The 19,872-nt window shown below is 50.8% G+C and overlaps 1 protein-coding gene across 5 annotated transcripts in view; it reads left to right on the forward strand.

The window, feature by feature from the left end:
- LOC309593633 (USP6 N-terminal-like protein) overlaps positions 1–18,453 on the forward strand; it is an 82,517-nt gene extending 64,064 nt beyond the window's left edge. For 4 of the 5 annotated variants that reach the window (XM_082318502.1, XM_082318500.1, XM_082318501.1 and 1 more), the window contains 9 exons: positions 1,162–1,269; positions 5,458–5,567; positions 6,493–6,541; positions 8,041–8,161; positions 9,106–9,200; positions 10,903–10,968; positions 12,378–12,477; positions 13,450–13,602; positions 13,828–18,453. In XM_082318502.1, coding sequence (XP_082174628.1) covers positions 1,162–1,269; positions 5,458–5,567; positions 6,493–6,541; positions 8,041–8,161; positions 9,106–9,200; positions 10,903–10,968; positions 12,378–12,477; positions 13,450–13,602; positions 13,828–15,125 — 2,100 coding nt within the window. In that variant the 3' untranslated portion in view covers positions 15,126–18,453. Of the gene's footprint in view, positions 1–1,161; positions 1,270–2,362; positions 2,415–5,457; positions 5,568–6,492; positions 6,542–8,040; positions 8,162–9,105; positions 9,201–10,902; positions 10,969–12,377; positions 12,478–13,449; positions 13,603–13,827 lie in introns of those variants that run through there. The other variant, XM_082318504.1, reaches the window with a different exon arrangement.
- The last annotated feature ends 1,419 nt before the right edge of the window (positions 18,454–19,872 follow it).

Consider the following 19,872-nt stretch of genomic DNA (forward strand, 5'->3'; position numbering starts at 1 on the left):
CCCATGAATTGCAGCCCTTCTCTTGCATTAGCCTGAAACATGTGAAGCAGAACACTCTATGGAAAGACAAGAGGGATTTTGAAGGAAGTTGAATGCGTTTGTACTAGGCAATGCCAGATTGCGTGGTTGGGCACCGCCCTGCTCAGCCCTGAGCTCATTCCCATGACCAGGAGTCCGGCACCTCTGTCCCCTCCCAAGGAATTGCCCGGTCCTGAGGGATCGCCGTGTCGCAATGTAAATCCCCTCCATGGCTGGAGCTTGGGCCCATGCAGCACGTCCTTCAGCATACCCCAGGGTCCTCAGGAACCTGGAGGAGTGCTGTGGTTGGCTTTGTAGTGCAGCTGCAAGGCATTTCACGGGTGGGATGAATGAAAGGGTGGAAAATATTAAGAAATGAGGCTTTTTTTCTTTTTTATGAAGCTTTTCCTTTTAATGAGAGAAGTCGGGGTGGAACAAAAGCTCTTTTTTCTGTTTTCCATTGGAATTTAATGGTCTCTTTAGAGAGAGAGGGCTTTATGATGAGAAAAAAAGGGAAGAGGCATCTGTGAGATGGTGTGAACACGTGGAGGCAGGAGGAGGGACACATGCACGTTTGTCCCCAGTCCCCCTCCTTGCTTGAGGAGTATCCTGCACGTTCAGGGAGAGCTCTTGGTGTAGCCCACAGTATCCTTTGCCGCGTGTCAAGCCGTAAGAGTTGCCGTGGACACGTCCCTGTGGCTCTCATGATAAGGGCTCTCCTCTCCAAGGGGAAATGTATTTTTCTCCCAGTCCCTGAGGATCCAGGTGAGAACAGCCGTGCCAGGTCAGATCAAGGCTTCAAAGCCAAGGGTGCTGCATCTGGTCCTTGGAGAGGAGTCCAAGGGCAGGCTGGTGTACATGGAATGTAACTGCTGTGAAGCACCATGTATAAAGGGGATGGTCTGTGTCCAGCTCTTCTAGTAAGGTCAAAAGCATGACATACGGCTTGATTTTGACTGAGTAGGTGTCTTTGATGGATGCAGGTGCTCAGCTCATCCATCAGATTGGATGAGGCAAGCAGAGGAAGCAATTGGTTGGGATGTCCAATCAGATGGCTGGTGGTCCACAGCAGCAAACCATGGAGCAAATCTGTTCTGCCACCAGCAGGACCAGCTCACCTTGCACACATTTTCTTTCCTGCAGATGTGCCGGCGAGTGTACAAAGGGATCCCGCTTCAGGTGCGAGGCCAGGTCTGGTCGCTTCTGCTGGATGTCGAGAAGATGAAGAAGGAGAACGAAGGAAAATATGAGGTATGGGCTCTTCCTGGTAAAGACAACGGGAGCAAGGTGATGGGGAGGCTGGTTTGGTGGGGCTTCACCAGCTGGGGCAGGTCGGACCCGTGGGGGAGGCAGGTGTCTCCATCTCCACCCACATGGGCAGGAGGGAAATCAGGGTTCCTATGGGGATGCTTTAAGGGGTGGGGGGGACACCCAGCCCTTGCATCCTCCCTCGCAGGGTAGTGGCGTGTGGAGCGCCCTATAATGTATACTGGTGGGGGGGCCCAGTCCCATCCATGAAATGCTGTGACCTCCGAGAAGGAAAGACTTAAAATTAGTAAGGACTGAAAATGCAAAGGGGATAAACTCTTTATCCGTGTGTGTATATTAGGCTGGGGCCTTTTAGCACGTTAGCCAGCTGCTTTCCCTAATACTCTGGTTCCATTTATTCTTCTGGAAGCTGTGAGCAAAGATGCTGGCGGTGTTACTGCATCCTTAGGCAAAGATGCAGGGAAGAGGGAGGGGAAGCTTAGCAAAGGTAGCGCTCGCAGTTCCCTGAGCTCCCTGGAGTGATGCCGAGTAGAGTACGCTGAACTGGGTCGGTGCTGGATGGGGGCACCCCAAACCTCTCTCTGTGCTTGAAAATTTCGCTCGGGGTGTTTTGAAATGAGCAGCAAGGTCAGAAGCCTTAAACCAGCTGACAATGGGTCGTTAGTCGAGAAATCCAGTTAAGGGTGAGGTGAGGGCAGGTTTTGCAAGCTTGGGGAGGATTTCTGAGCACAGGGTCCTGGCTTACAACTTAGATATGTAGCTGGAAGTTGACTGGCAGCGATGGAAGAGCTTGGGTTGAAGTGGCTTTAATCTTCCATCTTCAATCTTTTTATAACTGTCTTGAAAGTTTCTATTAAAAATCACTATTAAAAATCAAATAAAAATATTTTTTCTATTAAAAATCACTTATTTTTCTCTGCAGATAGGAGAAAAGCCTTCCTTATATTGCTTCCTACCAGAGCACTGCGTGCTGCAGGCTTGGATTCCTTGGTATAAATTAAGCAATTTCTGTAGCGTGCATTGAACAAGAACCTGAGTGAGGGGGCTTGCTGTATTTTGTTATTTTTTATTTCAGGCATCTTGGTTTCTTTTCTCCTGTTTCCATAGACAGCATGTGGAAGCCTTTGGTTGGTAATTAACTTATTTTCCAAACGTGTTATGATTTAGCTTGCATCACATACCCAGGCAAGGATCAGGGTATTGTGGAGACAGTTACGTTTCGGAGGCAGGAGGTTGAGTGCTGCTTCCAGCAGGTGTTTCTAAAAATCCCTGCCTATTAAGCAGGGTGATGCTAACACTCGTTATAGTTAGCGAAACGTAGATGTTAATAGTGAGATGCCGCTGGGATGGAGTCACGTGCAGGGGCTCGGGGAAGGCGGGCTGGGCTCACAGCAATAAGCAGATAACAAAGCTCTCCCAGCACGCAGGTCCTTATCATGCTCTCTCCCTCGAAGCTGTGCTGCGCAGGCAGGGAAGCAATCCAAACAAATGAAAGTCGCAGGGAGTTTTATCTGTGCTCCAGAGGGGTCTGCGATAAACAGGAGCTTCAGGGCTAATAGGCTTTGCTGGATGCAAACCCCCTACAAGCTCATCTTAATCCTCCTCGTCTTTGGTGCCACCTGCTGCCAGTAATTAGCTCTCCCCTAATTTCCTCCAGAAGAGGCGTAGCGCAGGTCCTGGATGAGGGGTTTTGCTTTCAAGAAGGGACCAAGCCTCAGCCCCAGCCCTGTGTCCTAGAGGGGCTGGTCCCAAGGCCACCCCATTTCTCCTTGGGGCATGAACCATGGCACAAAAGCCTGGCTTTTGCATGTGCCTTGAGTTTTGAGCATGCCACCTGGCATGTGCCAGGTGATTTATCTTTTTTTATACACACTGCTCCCTTTGTAGAGTTATTGTCCCCTGCGTTTGGGCTGCTGGAGGAGCTACTTTTCCAGCCAAGTGGGATACCTTGCTCCCTGTGTCCGTGTTGCCTCTGGAGTGATGCAATTGAAAAGCCTGGTTCAGTTACTAGTACTTAATCTTATCCCAGCTGTCCTCCTAGTTCTCCATGCAAGTCTCCGAGTCTTCCTCAAGGCCATGGCAGCTCAGTTGTCCCTGATGCTGCACGAGCCCACAGGCTACTGTGGGACATGCCACACTTGGTTTCAACATGGGTGTGATGCTCTGCCTCCCTGGGGTTTTATAGCCACAACTGAGAGGGCTTGGGGAGACCTGAGAAGGCAGCAGAAGAAACGTACTGGCCATGGGGCAGAGCAGAGGCATCCTGGCTTTTACCTGCTGCTTTGTAAAAGGTCTCTGCGATGGGACCTCCAGCTTGCCAGCCTGTCCTCTCCCACTGGTTTGCAGGGCTCACAGCACTAATGAGCTTAGCAGAGCATCTGTGGAGCCCCTAGGTTACTTAAACAAGGGAAAAAAGGAGAACAACCTGTCCTGGGCTTCTTGTTTACCATCTGCAGAATTAATAAAGCCTCTTGGGTGCATGGAGGTGACAAAGTGCTGTGCAACCTCGCTGCTATTCAGATTCAGTGACCTAAAAAAGCCCCAAAGTAAGGGTTTTTACTTTAGGAGATTTCTGTGTTGTTCTGGCAGGGAAAACAAGAGGGCCTTTAGCAGGGAAATTTGAACTGAAGTGACCAGTTGCATGTGAATAGTCATCTTGTCTCAGGTAGTCTGCCTGCTTTATAGAGGGCAAGGAGCCATAGGATGCAGAGAGCACAGGATTTACAGCAGAGAAATTATGTTGCTCCTCAGATCTTCATTCCATTGTCATTTTTATCCTCCCTTGTCTTGTGCAGGCAATAATTCAAAATAGCCCCTGCACTATTGCTCCTTCATACAGCTGCTTTCAAGGTTGGAGTTAATATTCCCGAGATGCTGTGACTGCCGTGAGCCTTGGCTGTACTGGACGCATATCTGGGTGCTAATGACTGTCTGATGTTCCCCAGAGCTGATGTGGCCACCTTGGGAGGTCAACAGCAGCCTGGAGGTGCCTTGTATCAGGCTGACAAGCATTTGTAGGATGGCAGCTGCTGGAGCAGATGATTAAGTATCTGTGCAGATGTGCTATTTTCTGTCTCCTGTGTGAGCAAGAAGGGGTCCTGACCCTGGGCTCCAGGCAAGCTGGGCTTGCTGCTCATCTGCACTGCCCCTAACCTGCCAGTGGATCTCAGGCTGCCTGAAAACAGTCACAAAATGCATTTTATTAATGGAATTAACCCTGGAGAGCAATTGCATGATCACCAGTGGTATCTAAAGGCTGTGAGATGAGATGCTTGGCTATAGCGTAATGGTCCTTGCCTGCATGCACAGGGCTGAACAGTGGGTTACGAATGGGACTACAGTGGGATTCATCCATGGAGCATCTTGAGCTTGGGACTCTGAGGGCGCAATTGGTTGAGGTGGGATTAGCTGTGGTTTGAATTTCCTTTTTTTGCAGTGAACTTCAGTCCTTTATCTGTGTGATGCTGCCTTAAATGATTAGCCAGCATGGGGGGAACACAGGGATTCTTGGTTTTGAATTTAGCTTCTGTTCTGGACTCTGCAAGTTCCTTAAAATTTGTACCAGTCCAAGGGAATACCCCAGAACTGGTTTTCTCGTGGTAACTCCTTAAACCTAAGATGATTCTCCTCTGCAGGGGAGGTAGTAGTTGGAGATCACTTCATAGAGTTCATCGTAACAGTTTGGACTTTATTATGACTGAGCCTCTGAAAAGCTCAGGGACTCGCTGCTTATGTCTGCACGTTGGTTATGGAAGTGTATCGTTCCTTAAGCACCAACAGAGGTCCCGATACTTTACGACAGCCAGGGTGGGTACCACAAGGAAATAAAAATAAATCAGAGTGGAATTTAATTGTAAAGGTTTTAGATTCTGAAGATTCAGTATCTGCATTGGAAAATGGGCGAAGGCTGGGTTGGCAGCTGCCACTGTTGTAGCGTGTGAGCATGGGCCGTGGGCCAGCAGTGCAGCCAAGGGGCCAGGGATTCACCTCTGGGCTGCAGATCGTTCTCACTGCAAGACGGCAGCGTCCCCACATCGCTCTGCAGTAGCTCTGTGCAGCTCACAAGCTGCCATTCCTGCTGTGGGAAGCATGCCTTCTCGCTGTGTGGAGAGAGGTGTGGGCCGAGATGGTGTCTGACTCCTTCCTCTTTTCTGTCCCTCTCCCTTCCAGCAAATGAAAGAACAAGCAAAGAGCTTTTCATCGGAAATCAAACAGATAGATTTGGACGTTAACCGCACCTTCCGAAACCACATCATGTTTCGGGATCGCTATGGAGTGAAGTGAGTACGGGAGGCTTCACGTGGCTGTACGGGTATCGGCACCAGTGGGTGTGCATGGGATGAGCTGGATGGGCTGGCCAGCAGGCCCCGGGCTCACAGCAGCTCACAGCAGAGCAAAGCCATCTCTGCCTGTTCCACAAACCACCAGCACGTGGTACAACCCACAGATGTTGGGCTGCTCATTCTCTCTTTGGACAGGTCCACACTGGACCATGTTGAGCCCCAGTTCTTGAGCCAAGCATCAGCCTGTTGTGGTGCCTTCTCTCCCAAGGTGCTAGGGTTGCAGTTGCAGAGGGCTTGGTTTGGGATGATGGGATGGGGCTGTCAGGAGCTGGGTGGGATGGGGCGTACATGGCCTCCACAACAGATGGGGTTGGAGAGGTTTGACAAAGTGACTTTGTCACTTGGATGAGTAACACCTGGCTGCCCTACACAGACGTACGGTCTGTGAGGAAGCCAGCACTGCATATCTATATGGTGATGACTCCTTTAGCAAGGAGGGAAGGGAGAAAGGAAGATACTAATAAAATGGTGGCAGTGCCTTCCCCCAGGTTGTGTAACACTTATGCTTGGATGGTTGCAAGTCTAGTTAAAAACCCACCACCACTCCAAACCTGAAGAGCGGGTGTGTTGAACACAGTGCATGTGGGTACATGCATGTCTCTCCGGGAGACCTGCTGATGGAGCAGGATGGCTCAGCCCCACTTCGCGGGGCCATTGGGCACACCCCCCTGAAGGAAGAGGTCCCATCCCATGTGCCCATCAAGGTGCTTTCTGGTTCTGTGAGCCCTGCTCCTTGCAAAAGGCATAAGTACCAGCTGGCTGGGTGTTTTCAGAGCCTTTGCTCTCTGTGTGTACGTGTTGGTGTGCACACAAAGCTGGAGACCTCACGCTCAGGTGTTTTAATATCCTTCTTTCTTCCCAGGCAACAGGCACTCTTCCATGTCCTGTCAGCATACTCGGTTTATAACACCGTAAGTAGTAAGTTAGTCAAGTTAAAGTGAATAGCACTGTGCTTTATTTTTATTTATATATATAAGTATATATAAAAAAAAAAAATTAAAAAGCTTTATATATATTTATGTATGTGTATACATGTATGTTTGTGTGTGTATATATATACACACGCACACACACTCCCCACATTTAGCCAGTGGTAATTCCAGTTTTAAGTCTCAATACTAGTTTGTACAGACAGCTGCAAGACTCGCAGGCAGCACAAGGCTCTTTGCACAGCTGTTTCATTCCCTTGTTCATTTTGTCACCTGGTAAATGACATCTGGCAGACGTGGTTTGGGCGAGTGTCAGCAAAGAACAAGGGATTGCCCTTTGGCTTTCCAGCAAGACTAGCCTCCTGGCTGAAGGTCCATTATGTTTCTGACTTCTTGTCATACACTGAATGGCATCCTTGTTGAAAACACTGATTTATTACAGTGAACCAGTCATTTTTAGCTGAAGGGCACAGGCAGAATAAGCCTAAATTAGCAGCTGAACCTACTGCCTCCATCTCCAGGAGGGGACAATTACCCCGGAAGGCACAGAAGATGCTCAGGGGGGTTAGTCAAGGAAACAAAGACCCCGCCTTCCATCATACCAGATAAATGCTTACCAGATTTATTTATTCTTTAATTACTTCAGTTCTCACATGGCTGAAGAAATCCAAAACAACACATGCTGTTTATCATCCCACCCCCTATTCCTTGAAGTAGCTGCAGGCACCTCTTATGTTGGGGTTTCTGTCCCTCACCCTCCAGGCTTGAGCAGGGCTGGTGGAGGGAGCGGTGTGGTGGGGCCATTGCCTGCAAGCCCCTCACCTCCCGCTGGAGCACCTGCTAGAACAGGTCTAGAGGAGGACCATGAAAATGGTCAGAGGGCTGGAACACCTCTCCCATGAAGAAAGGCTGAGAGTTGGGGATGTTCAGCCCAGAGAAGAGAAGGCTCTGGGGAGACCTTATTGCAGCCTTTCAGTATATAAACGGGGCTTATAAGAAAGAAAGACTTTTTACCAGGGCCTGTAGTGACAGGACAAAGGGCAACGGTTTTATACTGAAAGAAGGTAGGTTTAGATTAGGCATAAGGATGACATTTTTTACAATGAGGGTGGTGAGGCACTGGAACAGGTTTCCCAGAGAAGCTGTGGATGCCCCATCATTGGAAGCGTTTGAGATCAGATTGGATGGGGCTTTGAGCGACCTGATGTAGTGAAAGATGTCTCTGCCCATGGCAGGGGGTTTGGACGAGATGATCTTCAAAGGTGCATTCCAACCCAAAGCACTCTGTGAGTCAGTGACATGGTAGATGCTGTAGACTTAAGGAAACCGTGAATTTGGACATAAATGATAAAGACCTTGAAACGGGACAGACCTTGAAAGAGGAGAGGGAAGCATAGACAGCCTGACCTACTTCTGCAGCTTTAGCATCGTGGTGGAGTCTGGTGGCATGGCAGCACATGTGCCCCTCTTGGCTTTTGCAGGAAGTGAGCTACTGCCAAGGGATGAGCCAGATCGCAGCCATCCTCCTGATGTACTTAAATGAAGAGGATGCGTTTTGGGCACTGGCACAGCTGTTGACCAACCAGCGGCATGCCATGCATGGTAAGGCTGGGGCGGGATGCGGATGGGGGCTCTTGCGACGGGAGGGAAGGCTGTTTAGGTTGGTCAGTAGAGCCTTGTTTCTCCTCACATACTTGTTTAAAGCGAGTAAGGCTTAATTATGTGCCGACGCAACCCGACTATGGAGCTGAGCTTCACTCTTGGAGGCAGACAAGTTCATCACAGAAAATGTGGTTTATCGTCACTGAACTTTAGTGCTCAGTAATTAACACTTGCACAGCAGTGCTTCCCTCCAGAGTGCCTTGGCCCTTGGCAATCAATTAACTCAAGGTTATGAGTTTTTAAGAAGTCTCACAGAAGTACATCCAAGAGCATCATGTAATGCTCCATTGTTAGCATGCTACAGGCTATGTGCCCTTATGTTTTTATGAAGATGTAATTCCACCAAATGTGCTGTATTATTTTACTTCAGACACATTAAAGATCCTTTCATCTTACTTGTGGTTAGCAGTAATCTCCGCACAGAGGGTTATTTTATGAGCGGAGGGCTAAGTCTTACGGCTTGATAACTCCAGACAGTCTTAAACGTGTGTCCTGCTAGATTACGGAGCACTGCACAAGCTTGTGGTGTTCAAACATCTTCAGCTTTTCTCTGAACCTTGGTAAGCACCAGCACGTATTCAGAGAGGTCTTGGCCAAGCCAAGTCTCAGGCGGGCAGGCGGTGAGGGGGTGAGCGCGTCTGCTGTGCGGGGCTGGGGTGAGAAGGACCAGCTGCGGTTGATGCTGAGGGTGCTGTAGCACCCCATGTAGACAGGGTGAAGGGCGGGCTCTGGGAGGGATGCCAAGGGAGGTAGCTGGGCACACTGTGGTCCAGCTGACTTCAACAGGCAACACAGAGGGATGAGTTTCTAGAAAATCAGGCTGCCCCCATGACTGCTCCAGAGCTTTTCTGATTATTTTATTTCTCTCATCTTTTCTCGTTAAGGTTTTTTCATTCCTGGGTTCCCGAAGCTGCAGAGATTTCAAGCTCACCACGAGCAGATTTTAAGCAAACTGTTTCCCAAACTGAAGAAGCACATGGTATCTCTTTGCTATCAGTCTCCCTATACTAATATCGTGTTTTAATGCTAAAGCAATTAGTGTAATGTTCTGCAAAATAGATGCACAACTGAACAGATTTCTAACTGCGTAGGACTGCTTCAACTGCAAAGAGGCAAGCGTTTATTAAATGGGGCGCCTGAATCTTGCTGAGGCAAATGGTTATCATTTCCTTGCTGGTCATCACTAGTGTAGGGATGGCTAAAATCTAAAGTCTTCCTTAGGAAAGCCAGGCCGGAAGGCTCCCAGAGCCTGCAGCAAAAGGAGCTGTTGCATACAGCAGTGAGGCTGGGCTGTGTTCTTACACCAGCTGCAAAGCCCAAAGGGTGATGCTGGACTGTCTGGAGTCTTAATTCAATAATTATTAGCCCCAAGTGCTTGCATTTAATGGCTTTGCTGTTGTTTAAAGACAGGAGGTGATAAGATTTGCTGTGTGTTTTGTTGCTTGGGCACATCCAGTTGTTTTTGTCTCTAGCAGATGGTACAAACCCATTTGGTGGCTGGAGGAGCATCTACAGGACACATCAACTGCAGTCTAATGTCTAGGCAACTATTCTGCAACACCTGCTCCCTTTTTTTTTCCCCTTGTCCCACCTTGCATTTGCTGTAGACAGCTGGTATTCAGTAGCCAGACTCCTGAAGGTTTCTTATGCTCCCAAGGGGCTCAGTGGCCCGTCTCCAGGAAAAGCTGTTTATATTACCATCATGTGCAACAGCTCTTGCTTCGTGCTGCAAACAAGCCAGCCCCGGCCATATAAGTGAAACAGAGCCAGGACAGGTTTTCACTTAATTATAGCCACAGGAGTGGGGAAACCTGGCGGGGGGAGGATGGGAATAACTCTCTGAAAGCTGCTTGTGTCTCCTGGCTCCCAAAGGCTCACCAGGCTTGCAGGTGCCCAGCACCAGCCAAAAGCAAAGACCGGAGCCAGCCATTAATCCCATGGGCTTCTTTCTCTTCCCATCCCCACTGCTTTGCTGGCTTTGCAGCAGTGGTCACATCAACTTTGTGCATGTGCAGGGTGCTGTGCATCCCAGCACCAGCCGTTCCACGCCATCAGCCGTGCCAGAAAAAGCAAAGGTGTGTGTGAGCGCTCACTGGGTGCCAGGCAGGGATGGAAAAGTGATAGACTGGGGTGATGTTGGTGAGGTTTTTAAGAGTTTTCCTTAGCCTGTCAGGCTGTCCTGCTCCTGCAGCAGCCATGCTATGCAAATGATGTAGTGCTAGCAAAGCCACCTTGACTATGCAGGTCTGGATTTACCCGTGGGATACTTGGGGTTAATCATTTTTGTGGTGCTCTGAGAGGCTCATATGGGAATTGCTATGGAAACAAAAACACTAGTCTGCAAGGAGTGCTCGTTTTGGTTCCTGGAAGGTTTTTTGTAAATCCCTGGAGTAGATATTAGGCCAGAAAATCTTCTCCTAGAAATCCCTCTCCAAAGTTGTGGCTGAAGTCTGGCCAGGTTGAGGATCAGGTTCAATGAATATCTTGGGCAAAGGGCCAAAGCAGGGCTTCAACATTGGTATTTAAAGCAAGGGCTTTGTTGGGAGACAAACTGCAGCCAGATCCTGCACCCAGACCCCAGCCAGCCAGCCAACCAACCAACCTCCCCAGAAGCCCTATGAGTTGCTTGAACCTCCAGCAGCCAGCCTAGTGAAACGCCTCTCTTTGCTGTCTCCTCCTAGGACAAGGAGCAGATGACTACAGGGATTTACACGACCAAGTGGTTCCTGCAGTGTTTCATTGACCGGGTGAGGATGCTCTGCAGGTTGTTTGCTGCTCTGCCGCTTGCATGCATGGTTAATCCGCCTGTTTTTTTGAAAAAGCATCATAATTTGAGGAAGGTCTTAGTATTCTGTACAGTGAGATATTACGCACTCTCATAAGGCAGAAAAATTAATAAGGGAGACACTAAAAATAACTGCATGTCACTGATGACAAGCCAATTCCTGCTGCCTCATCACAAGTAGTCACTGGGACATGGCTCAGCAGCAGCAGTATAAGCTTCGAAGTCGGGAGAGATCTTTCTCTTGCCCACTGGCACTGCTGCAAAGGCAATTAACCTTGCTTTGGCTCTGGAAACAGCATAGGCAGAAGAGGAGCTGGAGGCACAAACCTGAACAAATAGCACTGCAGCAGCTGCAGGCAAAGGAGCGGGCTGGGCACTGGAGACACATGAAAGCGTGAGAAAATTGCCCTGATTTGTCCAGAGCTAATTTGCTAGTCCCAAGCCAAGACTGCTTTATTTTTAGGGGCAGCATTGTGCTTGCACACTTGAATGCAAGATCCCGACTTGCTAATGTTTATGACATCTGTGTGTCCCCAGTCTCAATTTTCTGCTGCCCCGTCTCCTATAGATGACCTCTTCCCCTTGAGAGGGAACTCACTGCTTTGCAGTCTGTCACTAAAAGCTGTATAAAATGCAAAATCCCTTTAACTGCAGTAACATGTGGTAAAAGCTGCAATGGCCAGTCAATGCCAAGCTCTGGAGAGTTAAGCGCAGCATCCTAAATTTGAACTTAAATGTCACAGTAGGACTAGTATTAATTTCTGTGTTGATGAGATGCCTTAAATCTTTGCTGGGAGATGATGGGCTGCTCCATCATTTTGGATATCAGTTCGCTCCTGTTTGTCAGATTGGGTCCGAGTGCAAATGAAACCTCTTGGAGAGGTTTTTCTAGCAGGCAGAAATAAGCCTATGTATAAGGGAGACCACTTCTCTAGACACCACAGGAGTGATTTTTTTAATGCTTAGTGAAGCACCATTGGGCCTTCAGACCTATCCCATAAATAGCCCTTCATCTGTTTGGGCAATTTGGATGGATACAGGAGTGGTTTTGTGTACCCGCAAAGCTGAAAAATGATGTTCCCTCCAGGGTAGGGGAATCCATGTGCTAGTATGCCCATGTGGAAAGTTTCTCCTTTTTCTGAATTCGCGGCCAAGTTTTAAGTACTTTGGCGGCCACCCAAGGGTGTTAGCTTTAAGGCAAACCCACAGACGATAAAATAGGTTTTTGTGTTATAGATGAATCCTGGATATCCAATGCCTCACCCTGTTGTCTGTTTTGGTGCAAGGGGATGTAGCGATGCCACCAACCTCTGTATCATGCTAACGAGTGTGATGCTAACGAGCTGGTTTTTGTTTGTGTGTTTGAAACAGACCCCCTTCACCCTCACCTTGCGGCTGTGGGATATCTATATCCTGGAAGGAGAGCGGGTGCTGACAGCCATGGCTTATACCATCCTCAAACTGCACAAAAGTAAGGTCCCAGCAGAGCACGTCTTGTATGGCAGAGGTGGCACCATGCTGGGCCACCCTTGTGCTGCCGACCTGGAAAGCCGTGCTGGCCACTACCAGCCTACTTGGTGCCCTGCACTGGCCCCAAAAGGCGCAGTCCTGTGCCGATGCTCCAGGGAGGAAAGGAGATCCCGCAAGGGTTGAAATCCTGCACTCAGCACACAGCAAACCCCACTTGAAATGCTCCCAGCTGCCCCTTTCTGCATGCTCTGCTCCATACCTTTTATCAACACCTTTTTAGGGGCAATACAGACAGCAACCTCTGTCTGCAAAGCTCTATGTGGCAGTTCAGCTGAAAAGGCTGTAGAGGGAGAAATAGACTGTCCAGAAATACATCTTCAAGTATCCCATTTGTTTGCAAAGACTGGGAAACAGGCAGGCAGGCAGAAGTTTCAGCCTGGCTGTGAAATCATCTCTCTTCCCTGAGGAATGTGTGGTGCAGATCAGCATCCGTGCCTGCATCCTGTTGCTGCCTGCATCCCATCCTTGCCTGCATCCCTGGCGTGGGTCAGAATCCCTGCCTGCTGGCTGGTGCAGGTTGGCATTCCTGGCTGGCGGTGGCAGCTGCCAGCAGTGGCTGTTCGGTCTGATGCTCAGGGTCTATCTCATGGAGCTTTTCCTCCTCCTAGAGGTATTGGTGAGAACTTCTAGAAATGCCCCAAAATGTGCATCCTGGTCAGCACAGGTCCCAGCCCCCCCATCATCCTGCCATTGCTGAGCTACTGCCCAGAGGTGGCACAGATACATAAATGTAAATAGACAACCCTGAGCAACAGTGGGAAGGTGGGAGAGAGGCAAAAACGTTCAGGCTGTCCCAGCCCAGATTGGGAACAGCAGCAGAATCCCAGATAAAACCAAAGCAGCACAACCCACGCTCATGCTACCCTGCAATTTGGCCGTGCCACTGCCATTATTCCTTTCTACCATCCCCCAGAGCGCTTGCTGAAGATGACGCTGGAAGATTTACGGGAATTTCTGCAGGAGAAAATTGCTGCTTCCCTGCAGTACGAGGACGATGCCGTCATTGAGCAACTGCAGGTGTCGATGACTGAACTGCGCAAGATGAAATTTGACCTCCCCCCGCCAGGTGTGTAGAGGGGAAGGCAGGCAGCCCAGCGGGAACGGCTGGTAGTACCCATGTCCCCTGGGGACCAGAGCATCCCTCTGGCATGGCTGGGAGCCAGGGCAGCCCAGAAGGGCTGGCATCCGCTGGGTACAGCATCTGCCTTCCCTGCAGTTGGAGCATGCTGGATGCAAAAATGAACTGATGCACAGTTTGGGTTTTATTTTGTTTTCTCTGCTTCCAATGCAGCAAAGCCTGAGGAGTTCCCACGGAAACCCCTGGGCCTGGAGCTCTCCCTCAACCCAGTAGCCATGAAGGGCAACGTGGCAGCCAATGGCCAGAACGGCCGGGTGGGCGAGCACCCCCCAGACAGGGAGCCCCATCCGCACAGAGGTCCTGGGGCACCCGGAGGAACGACGGCGGTGGAGGCGAGGACTCCGACCCTCCAGGGCAGTGAAGCAGCTGAAGCAACAGACATTCATTTGCATCCTCCTCGCGGGGGGCTGCCGGGAGAGGAGGGTCGGGTGGAGCCCACCAGGGACGGGCAGCCGCCGTCTCTTCTGAAGGCAAGTGAGATGCAGGCTCATCATCACCTGCCCACAGCCCTGCCTCCGGAGCAGCCTCTTCTCATTCCCGGCCATGCTGTGGCGGACCATGAGTCAGTCTCCCTCCCTGCCCCAGCTGAGCACGGCTCCTTGGACTCCTCTCTCCAAAACATGCCAAGCGCTCCCGACTTGAGCACTGCTGAGCTTTCCGCTATGGACCATGCAGTATTGCAGGCAAATCCTGCCGCCCTGCTGGCTGGAGAACAAGCATCTTCCCTTTGCAAAGAGAAAGCGCTTGACGCACCTCCTCATCCTCTGCCGGGCAGCTGGCAGCGGCTCTCCAGCGCGTTGCAGCACAACGGCTCCCCTGAAAGCAAGCATGGGGAGGAGACAGCCGAGAAGCACTGCAGAGCAGCGCTGCCGGACAAAATGGACTTGAAGCGCTTGGCATCCAAAGCTGCATCCACGGGGGAGCTCACCAGCCTGCAGCAGAACGGGCCAGGGAGTGCCACTAGCACCACTCACTGGCCCGAGGGCTTGGGCACGCTGCCCACGCACGGGCTGGTGGGCGGCAGCGTGCCCATCTTATCCAGCAGCGAGTCAGAGGCAGCAGGGCTGGGCAAGGACTGCCCCTTCCAGCGGTCACCATCCCCCACAGTGGAGGGGAACAGCCCCCACACCATTATCACAACCACCACTCCCCTCCACCTGGCCCATGCAATGGAGCAGGACTTCTCGAACAGAAAGCAGGTGGCATTGCCTCTGCTGGAGACTGGATGTCCCCTGCCTGCCACCTCCATGCCACCACCTCTTGCGCTGGACCCGGAGGAGGTAGATGCCCAAAAAAGCATCCAGAAACCATTAAACGCACTGAAAGCCCCACGACCACCCCTGAGCCCCAAACCAAAATTCCTGCCACAGGTTGCCAAATCCCATTCGGAGAACAGTTTCCTTTCAGGCTCTCCTTCCCTGGCAAAGCTACCCAAATCGGTGACGTTTTAGAGGGGATGGGGGGAAGTGAGGGAGAGGAAGTGGGTGCTGGAGCAGCACCCTCACCCCGTTTTCGGGACACCCCCCTTCAGCAGGGCTGTATCGGGGTGACAGCACAGCAGCCATTGCCTGTCAAGCTGTGCTTTGGTACGAGTGCCCGGTGAGGAGATGGAGCGGTGGCCGCCAGCACGAGGAGGCACCAGCAAACTGGGTTTGCATCTTTCCTATGGACAAATTGGAAAGCGCTTTCATTTGTTGTTCCTCAGAGCTCCCCAAGCCTTGTCACATGTCGGGGGAGAGGCAGGGCTGGTGAACGTGTTGCGTGTTTTCTTCTGCTTGTGCCTGCCATGGGTACCCATGGCCATGGAAGTGGGAGCAAGGCGTAGGAGTCCGAAATGCTTTCTTTAAAGTACCTGATCAGTGCAGCCAACAGCATTGCTTTCAAAGGCCTTTGTAGCAATAGACCTTTATTTCTTTTCCCAGACCCACAGTTGTAGGCAGCAGCATTTTCAGGCAGGGCCATGGCATCCTGGCAGGGTGCAGGCAGCCCGCTGCCTCCTCTATGCAATTCCACAGAGCAGTGCCCAGCTGTAGCCGGCTCATGCTGTGGTGGTGAATGGTGTCCCGGAGCGGAGGTTTAACAGCTGCTGCGTGCCTAGGGGGTCTTCTTGGTGTGACCCCAGTGGAGAACCACCAGCTGGGTGGCTCTTTCCCAAGGTGACAAGGACAGCGATGAGAAGGACAGTTGAGCCTGGTTTCAGGCCGAGTGGCCTTTCTGCTGGCCTTTCCCTCGCAGGTCCAGGGTGGTGAGCAGGCTCACTGGCTTTCCATTGGCTGAGCAGGAAAAGGGGCTGCTGCCTTGGGAAACCTCCTGCCTTCACTAGCAAGCTGCTGGAGGTGTGAGTGTCTAATCACAGTGCCCAGGCTAAAGCCTGCTGTTATTTTGAGCAAGTTAAGTGTCAGGGTGGAAATGGCATAGGTGTTGGGGAAGGGGAGCACATTGCCCAGAACCTGATCTTAGCCCTTCTGGTTTAGTTCACCCAGAAATCAACAACCAAGGAAGGAAACCTAGGCACAGAGGTTTGGAAGACGATACTGTAGAACATCAGCATCACCACAGCCCACTGCTGAGGAGGTAACATGATGGGTGCCCACGTGCCCACTTGGCCTTCATCCATGAATTCCTGGTGGCCTGTCCATCTCCTCTTCATCCCAGGGTGTCACTGCTGCACAGCCCAAACCATTGGCTGGAGGTGTGCAGGGACCTGGGGACAGCTCACCCCACTGAAAGAGCTGGTCCAAACTCCTGTTCCAGTATCTACTTCACCCCTACAGGTGAAGGGACTTCATCAGGAAGGAAGCAGCGGGAGATAAACTAGTCCCGATGTGCTGTATGTGACTCCACTGTCCAGAAGGGGCAGCTGCAGATGCTACCTTAAGTGGGACTGCAGGTGAGATTCCCATCCCTTCAACAGTGACCCTGGGCCAAAAGCTCCTTTAAGTTCTAAGGAGCCTTTGAAAACTGTGTTTTATCTCACAGGCTTTATCTCACATAACCTGATCTGAAGCCTACCTGGAAGTCCAGCAGAAAACTTCCACTAAAATACTTTCTGGGTTTTATCAGTTTGTTTTTTTTGTTTTTTTGTTTTTTTTTTTTCTTGTGTGCATGTGGTGGTTTGTGTTAGCAGCAGGGAGAGCACCAAAGGGAGCACCCCATCTTTGTTTGGATGTAGCCAGCCAGACCACAACACCCTCAGCTTCTGTTGCAACCCCTGCTCTGTTGGAGGCTCTTCTGCTGAGTCTCCAACCTTGCTCATCCTCTCTCCCTCTGCAAAGCAGGGATAACCCTATTAGCTACCTCACAGGGTTGTTGTGAGGCGTCGAGAGTTGCTCTTTGAGAAATGCTGTATGAATGTTCAGTATTTGTGTTTTGAGACACCATGGGTCCTTTCTAGGACAACAGTGCTTGAATTAGTTTTAATTTACAGTTTTCAGTAACCGTGCAGTAGTTAGTTATACCTATTTGTGTGTTAAAATACTTGGGCAGTATTTCAGGACAGGTATTGACTGGCTTTTGCTAGCAGCCCACTACCCACTAGAGCTCGCAGGGAAGCAATGAGAAGCATCTGAGGGCTGGTGGTCACCTCTTGGCTTGGTTTCTGTAGCTTGGGAATCTGTCCTCTCCTTGAAGCGCACATAGGACTCCTGCTAACACGTCTGAGCATTTGGCTCACATGTGCGAGAGCTGAGACCTCTTTCCCCTCATTTTTGACCTTCCCCCTCTCATTTCAGGCTCCTTACACAGTGTGTGCCTGGGATGTTTTCCAGTATTCACATTTAAAAACGCGGTTTGCTCTAATTTCAGAGAGATGTCAAATGCACAGTACCTATCGTGTGGTGTTTAGTGCACGGTGTTCAACAAGAATTTGGGGGGGGGGGGGGGGGGGGGGGTGTCCTCCCCTCCAAGCCCTAACGGGAATCAGTCACCTCCAAGCCTGGGGGAAGCCACCAGCAGGTCTCAGTGACCTTTGGACCAGGCAGACACAGGCTCCCCATTCCCAACAGTGTGCTTCTTGCTAGGAAGGTCTCCGAGCTCCTCACTGTGCCACCTAAGAAGCTTTCTCCAACCTGCAGCCCTGAAAGCTGGCAGGTTTGGGATGAGCTCCTGGGGCAAAGTAGCCCAATCTGGCTGGGAGCCAGCAACATGCATTGCTTTCCGTGGAGTGATGCTCTCACTTCAGCACATCAAAGCATAATCTAGTAGGAGATGACCGATCCTCTCTCCTTCTCTGCCTCTTGCTGCAGATGAAGGTGCGGCCGTGGTGGGTCTGTGGCAGCAGGGGTGGGCAGGACATGGCTCAGCCTCAGGTCTTTTGCTGAAGGGAAGAAAGGTGAGGGTGGCAGCTCAGCAGGACAAATAACTAGCCCAAGCCACTTGAACCCCTGCCCCAGCCTTCTACAATGGCCTCAGCCCCGTAGCAAAAGCCATTCTTACAGTGAGCAAACTCAGGAAAGCGGCTCCTCCCATCCTTGCCCTCGCAGCCCTGGGACAGCTCTTGCCTCGCTGTCTTCCATGTAGTTTTAAAGATCGATGTTGTGGGGTTTTTTGTTTTGTTTTCTTTCAGTTTGTAATTAAGCACTTTGAGTTGGCTGCAGTGCTGGTAGGCAGCAGGAGCCACAGGGACCGGTGCTGGGGACCAGCTCCAGCCTGGGATGGTGGTCAAGGTCAGGGTCTCTCGGCTGTGCACTTTGAGAGCCTGGCTACCATCTGCTTTTCTTTTTAATTGCTATTCTTGTTTACAGCGTGGAACATTTCCTCTGTGACTCTTTCTAATGTATTATAATTGTTATCTTTAAAAAAAAAAACAAAACATTTTTATGTCTGTGCTTTTTATTTTCTTTTGGTTTTGTGGGTTTTTTGTAGGGAATTTATTGGGGGGGGGGGGAGTCAAGCATTCCTTTTTACGCTGATCGAAACAGACTGTCTAGAGTATTTGATGCTGTGTTTTACATGGTTGTAATGATAATGGTTAAAGAAGTTTAGCATAAAATCAGACTCAACAACATTTCTTACAGCGACAGATGCTGCAGCAATACCAGTTGCCTTCTCCTGCTGGTTCTTACCTTGGCTCACCAGGTGTGCTTCAGCTGCAGCGGGTCCAACCTGCTCCATCTCTGCCTTCCTCCCTGCTTTTCCACTGCAGTTAAATCCAGGCATCCCCAGCAGCAGCGGAAAGAAAACTGCTCCTTTCTGTGTACCGCTGTCCTCTCCTGGCTCACTGAGCCAAGGGCAGCACTGTGCCCCCAGCCCCTGCGCATCCCTTCTGACACACAGCCAGTGACCAGCAGCCCTACCACGGCTTTCTTTTTTGGCTGAGATTCTGGGTTTGGAGTTTGTTTTCCTGCCCGCGGGCAGCACTGGGAGGGCTGCACAGGACGGGGAGCGGATGGATGCAGCTCTGTGCACAGCCGGTGGGTGAGTGGGTGGGTGCGACTCACCGTGACGCTACGTGAGTCAGGACTGAGTCATGCTTATGCCAGTCACTGGGAGCAGAAGCTGGTGCTGCTCGCAGCTGAAAATGGATTTTAAAAAGCTGTGTGTGAGCAGCACCTCTGACACACCCCAAATTTTGCAGCCAGTGCTTCCTGTGCTGAGATGGCCACGGTTACTGTTGGCTTTGGGTTGTTAAATTTGGGCAGTATTCTGGTTTCCCCTAAGAGAAAGCTGTCATTTGGTACTTAAGCTACAGTAAACATGGGGTGATCTGTCTGTACCAGAGCAGCACAGAGGGCACAAAGACTGAGAGCAAAATGGAGGGGCCAGGATTAGCTAAACGCCACCCTAGGATTTAAGGGCAGTGCAGGAAATGTGGCATCCCTGTGCATCACCTGGTGGGTGCTGTAGCCTGGTATTCCTGCTTCTAGCAGTGCTTCGCCTAACCTAAAAGAGGTCAAACAGGAACAAAAAAAGCTCCTACCTTGTTCTCCAGTGTCCTTAAGTTCGCTCATTTATATTAACTGGTTAAAACCTGGTCTGCAACCCTGTGCAAAAAAAGCCAGCACCAGTAAGCGCCACAGTGGAGCAGCGGTGTAGTGAGGACACAGCTGTCAGTATGTGTCCCATATCATTTCACGCTGGATGCCAGCCCAGGGGTGCTCCACTGCAAGCATGGGTGGGACAGCCCTGAGCTGGAGTGAAGCAAACCTCGTCTCTCCCATGTTCCCAGGTGCCCGCAAGCAGCCCAGCTGCACAAGCTGC

This window comes from Platalea leucorodia (assembly GCF_965183815.1).
Source record: "Platalea leucorodia genome assembly, chromosome: 7".
Taxonomy (NCBI): Eukaryota; Metazoa; Chordata; class Aves; order Pelecaniformes; family Threskiornithidae; genus Platalea; species Platalea leucorodia.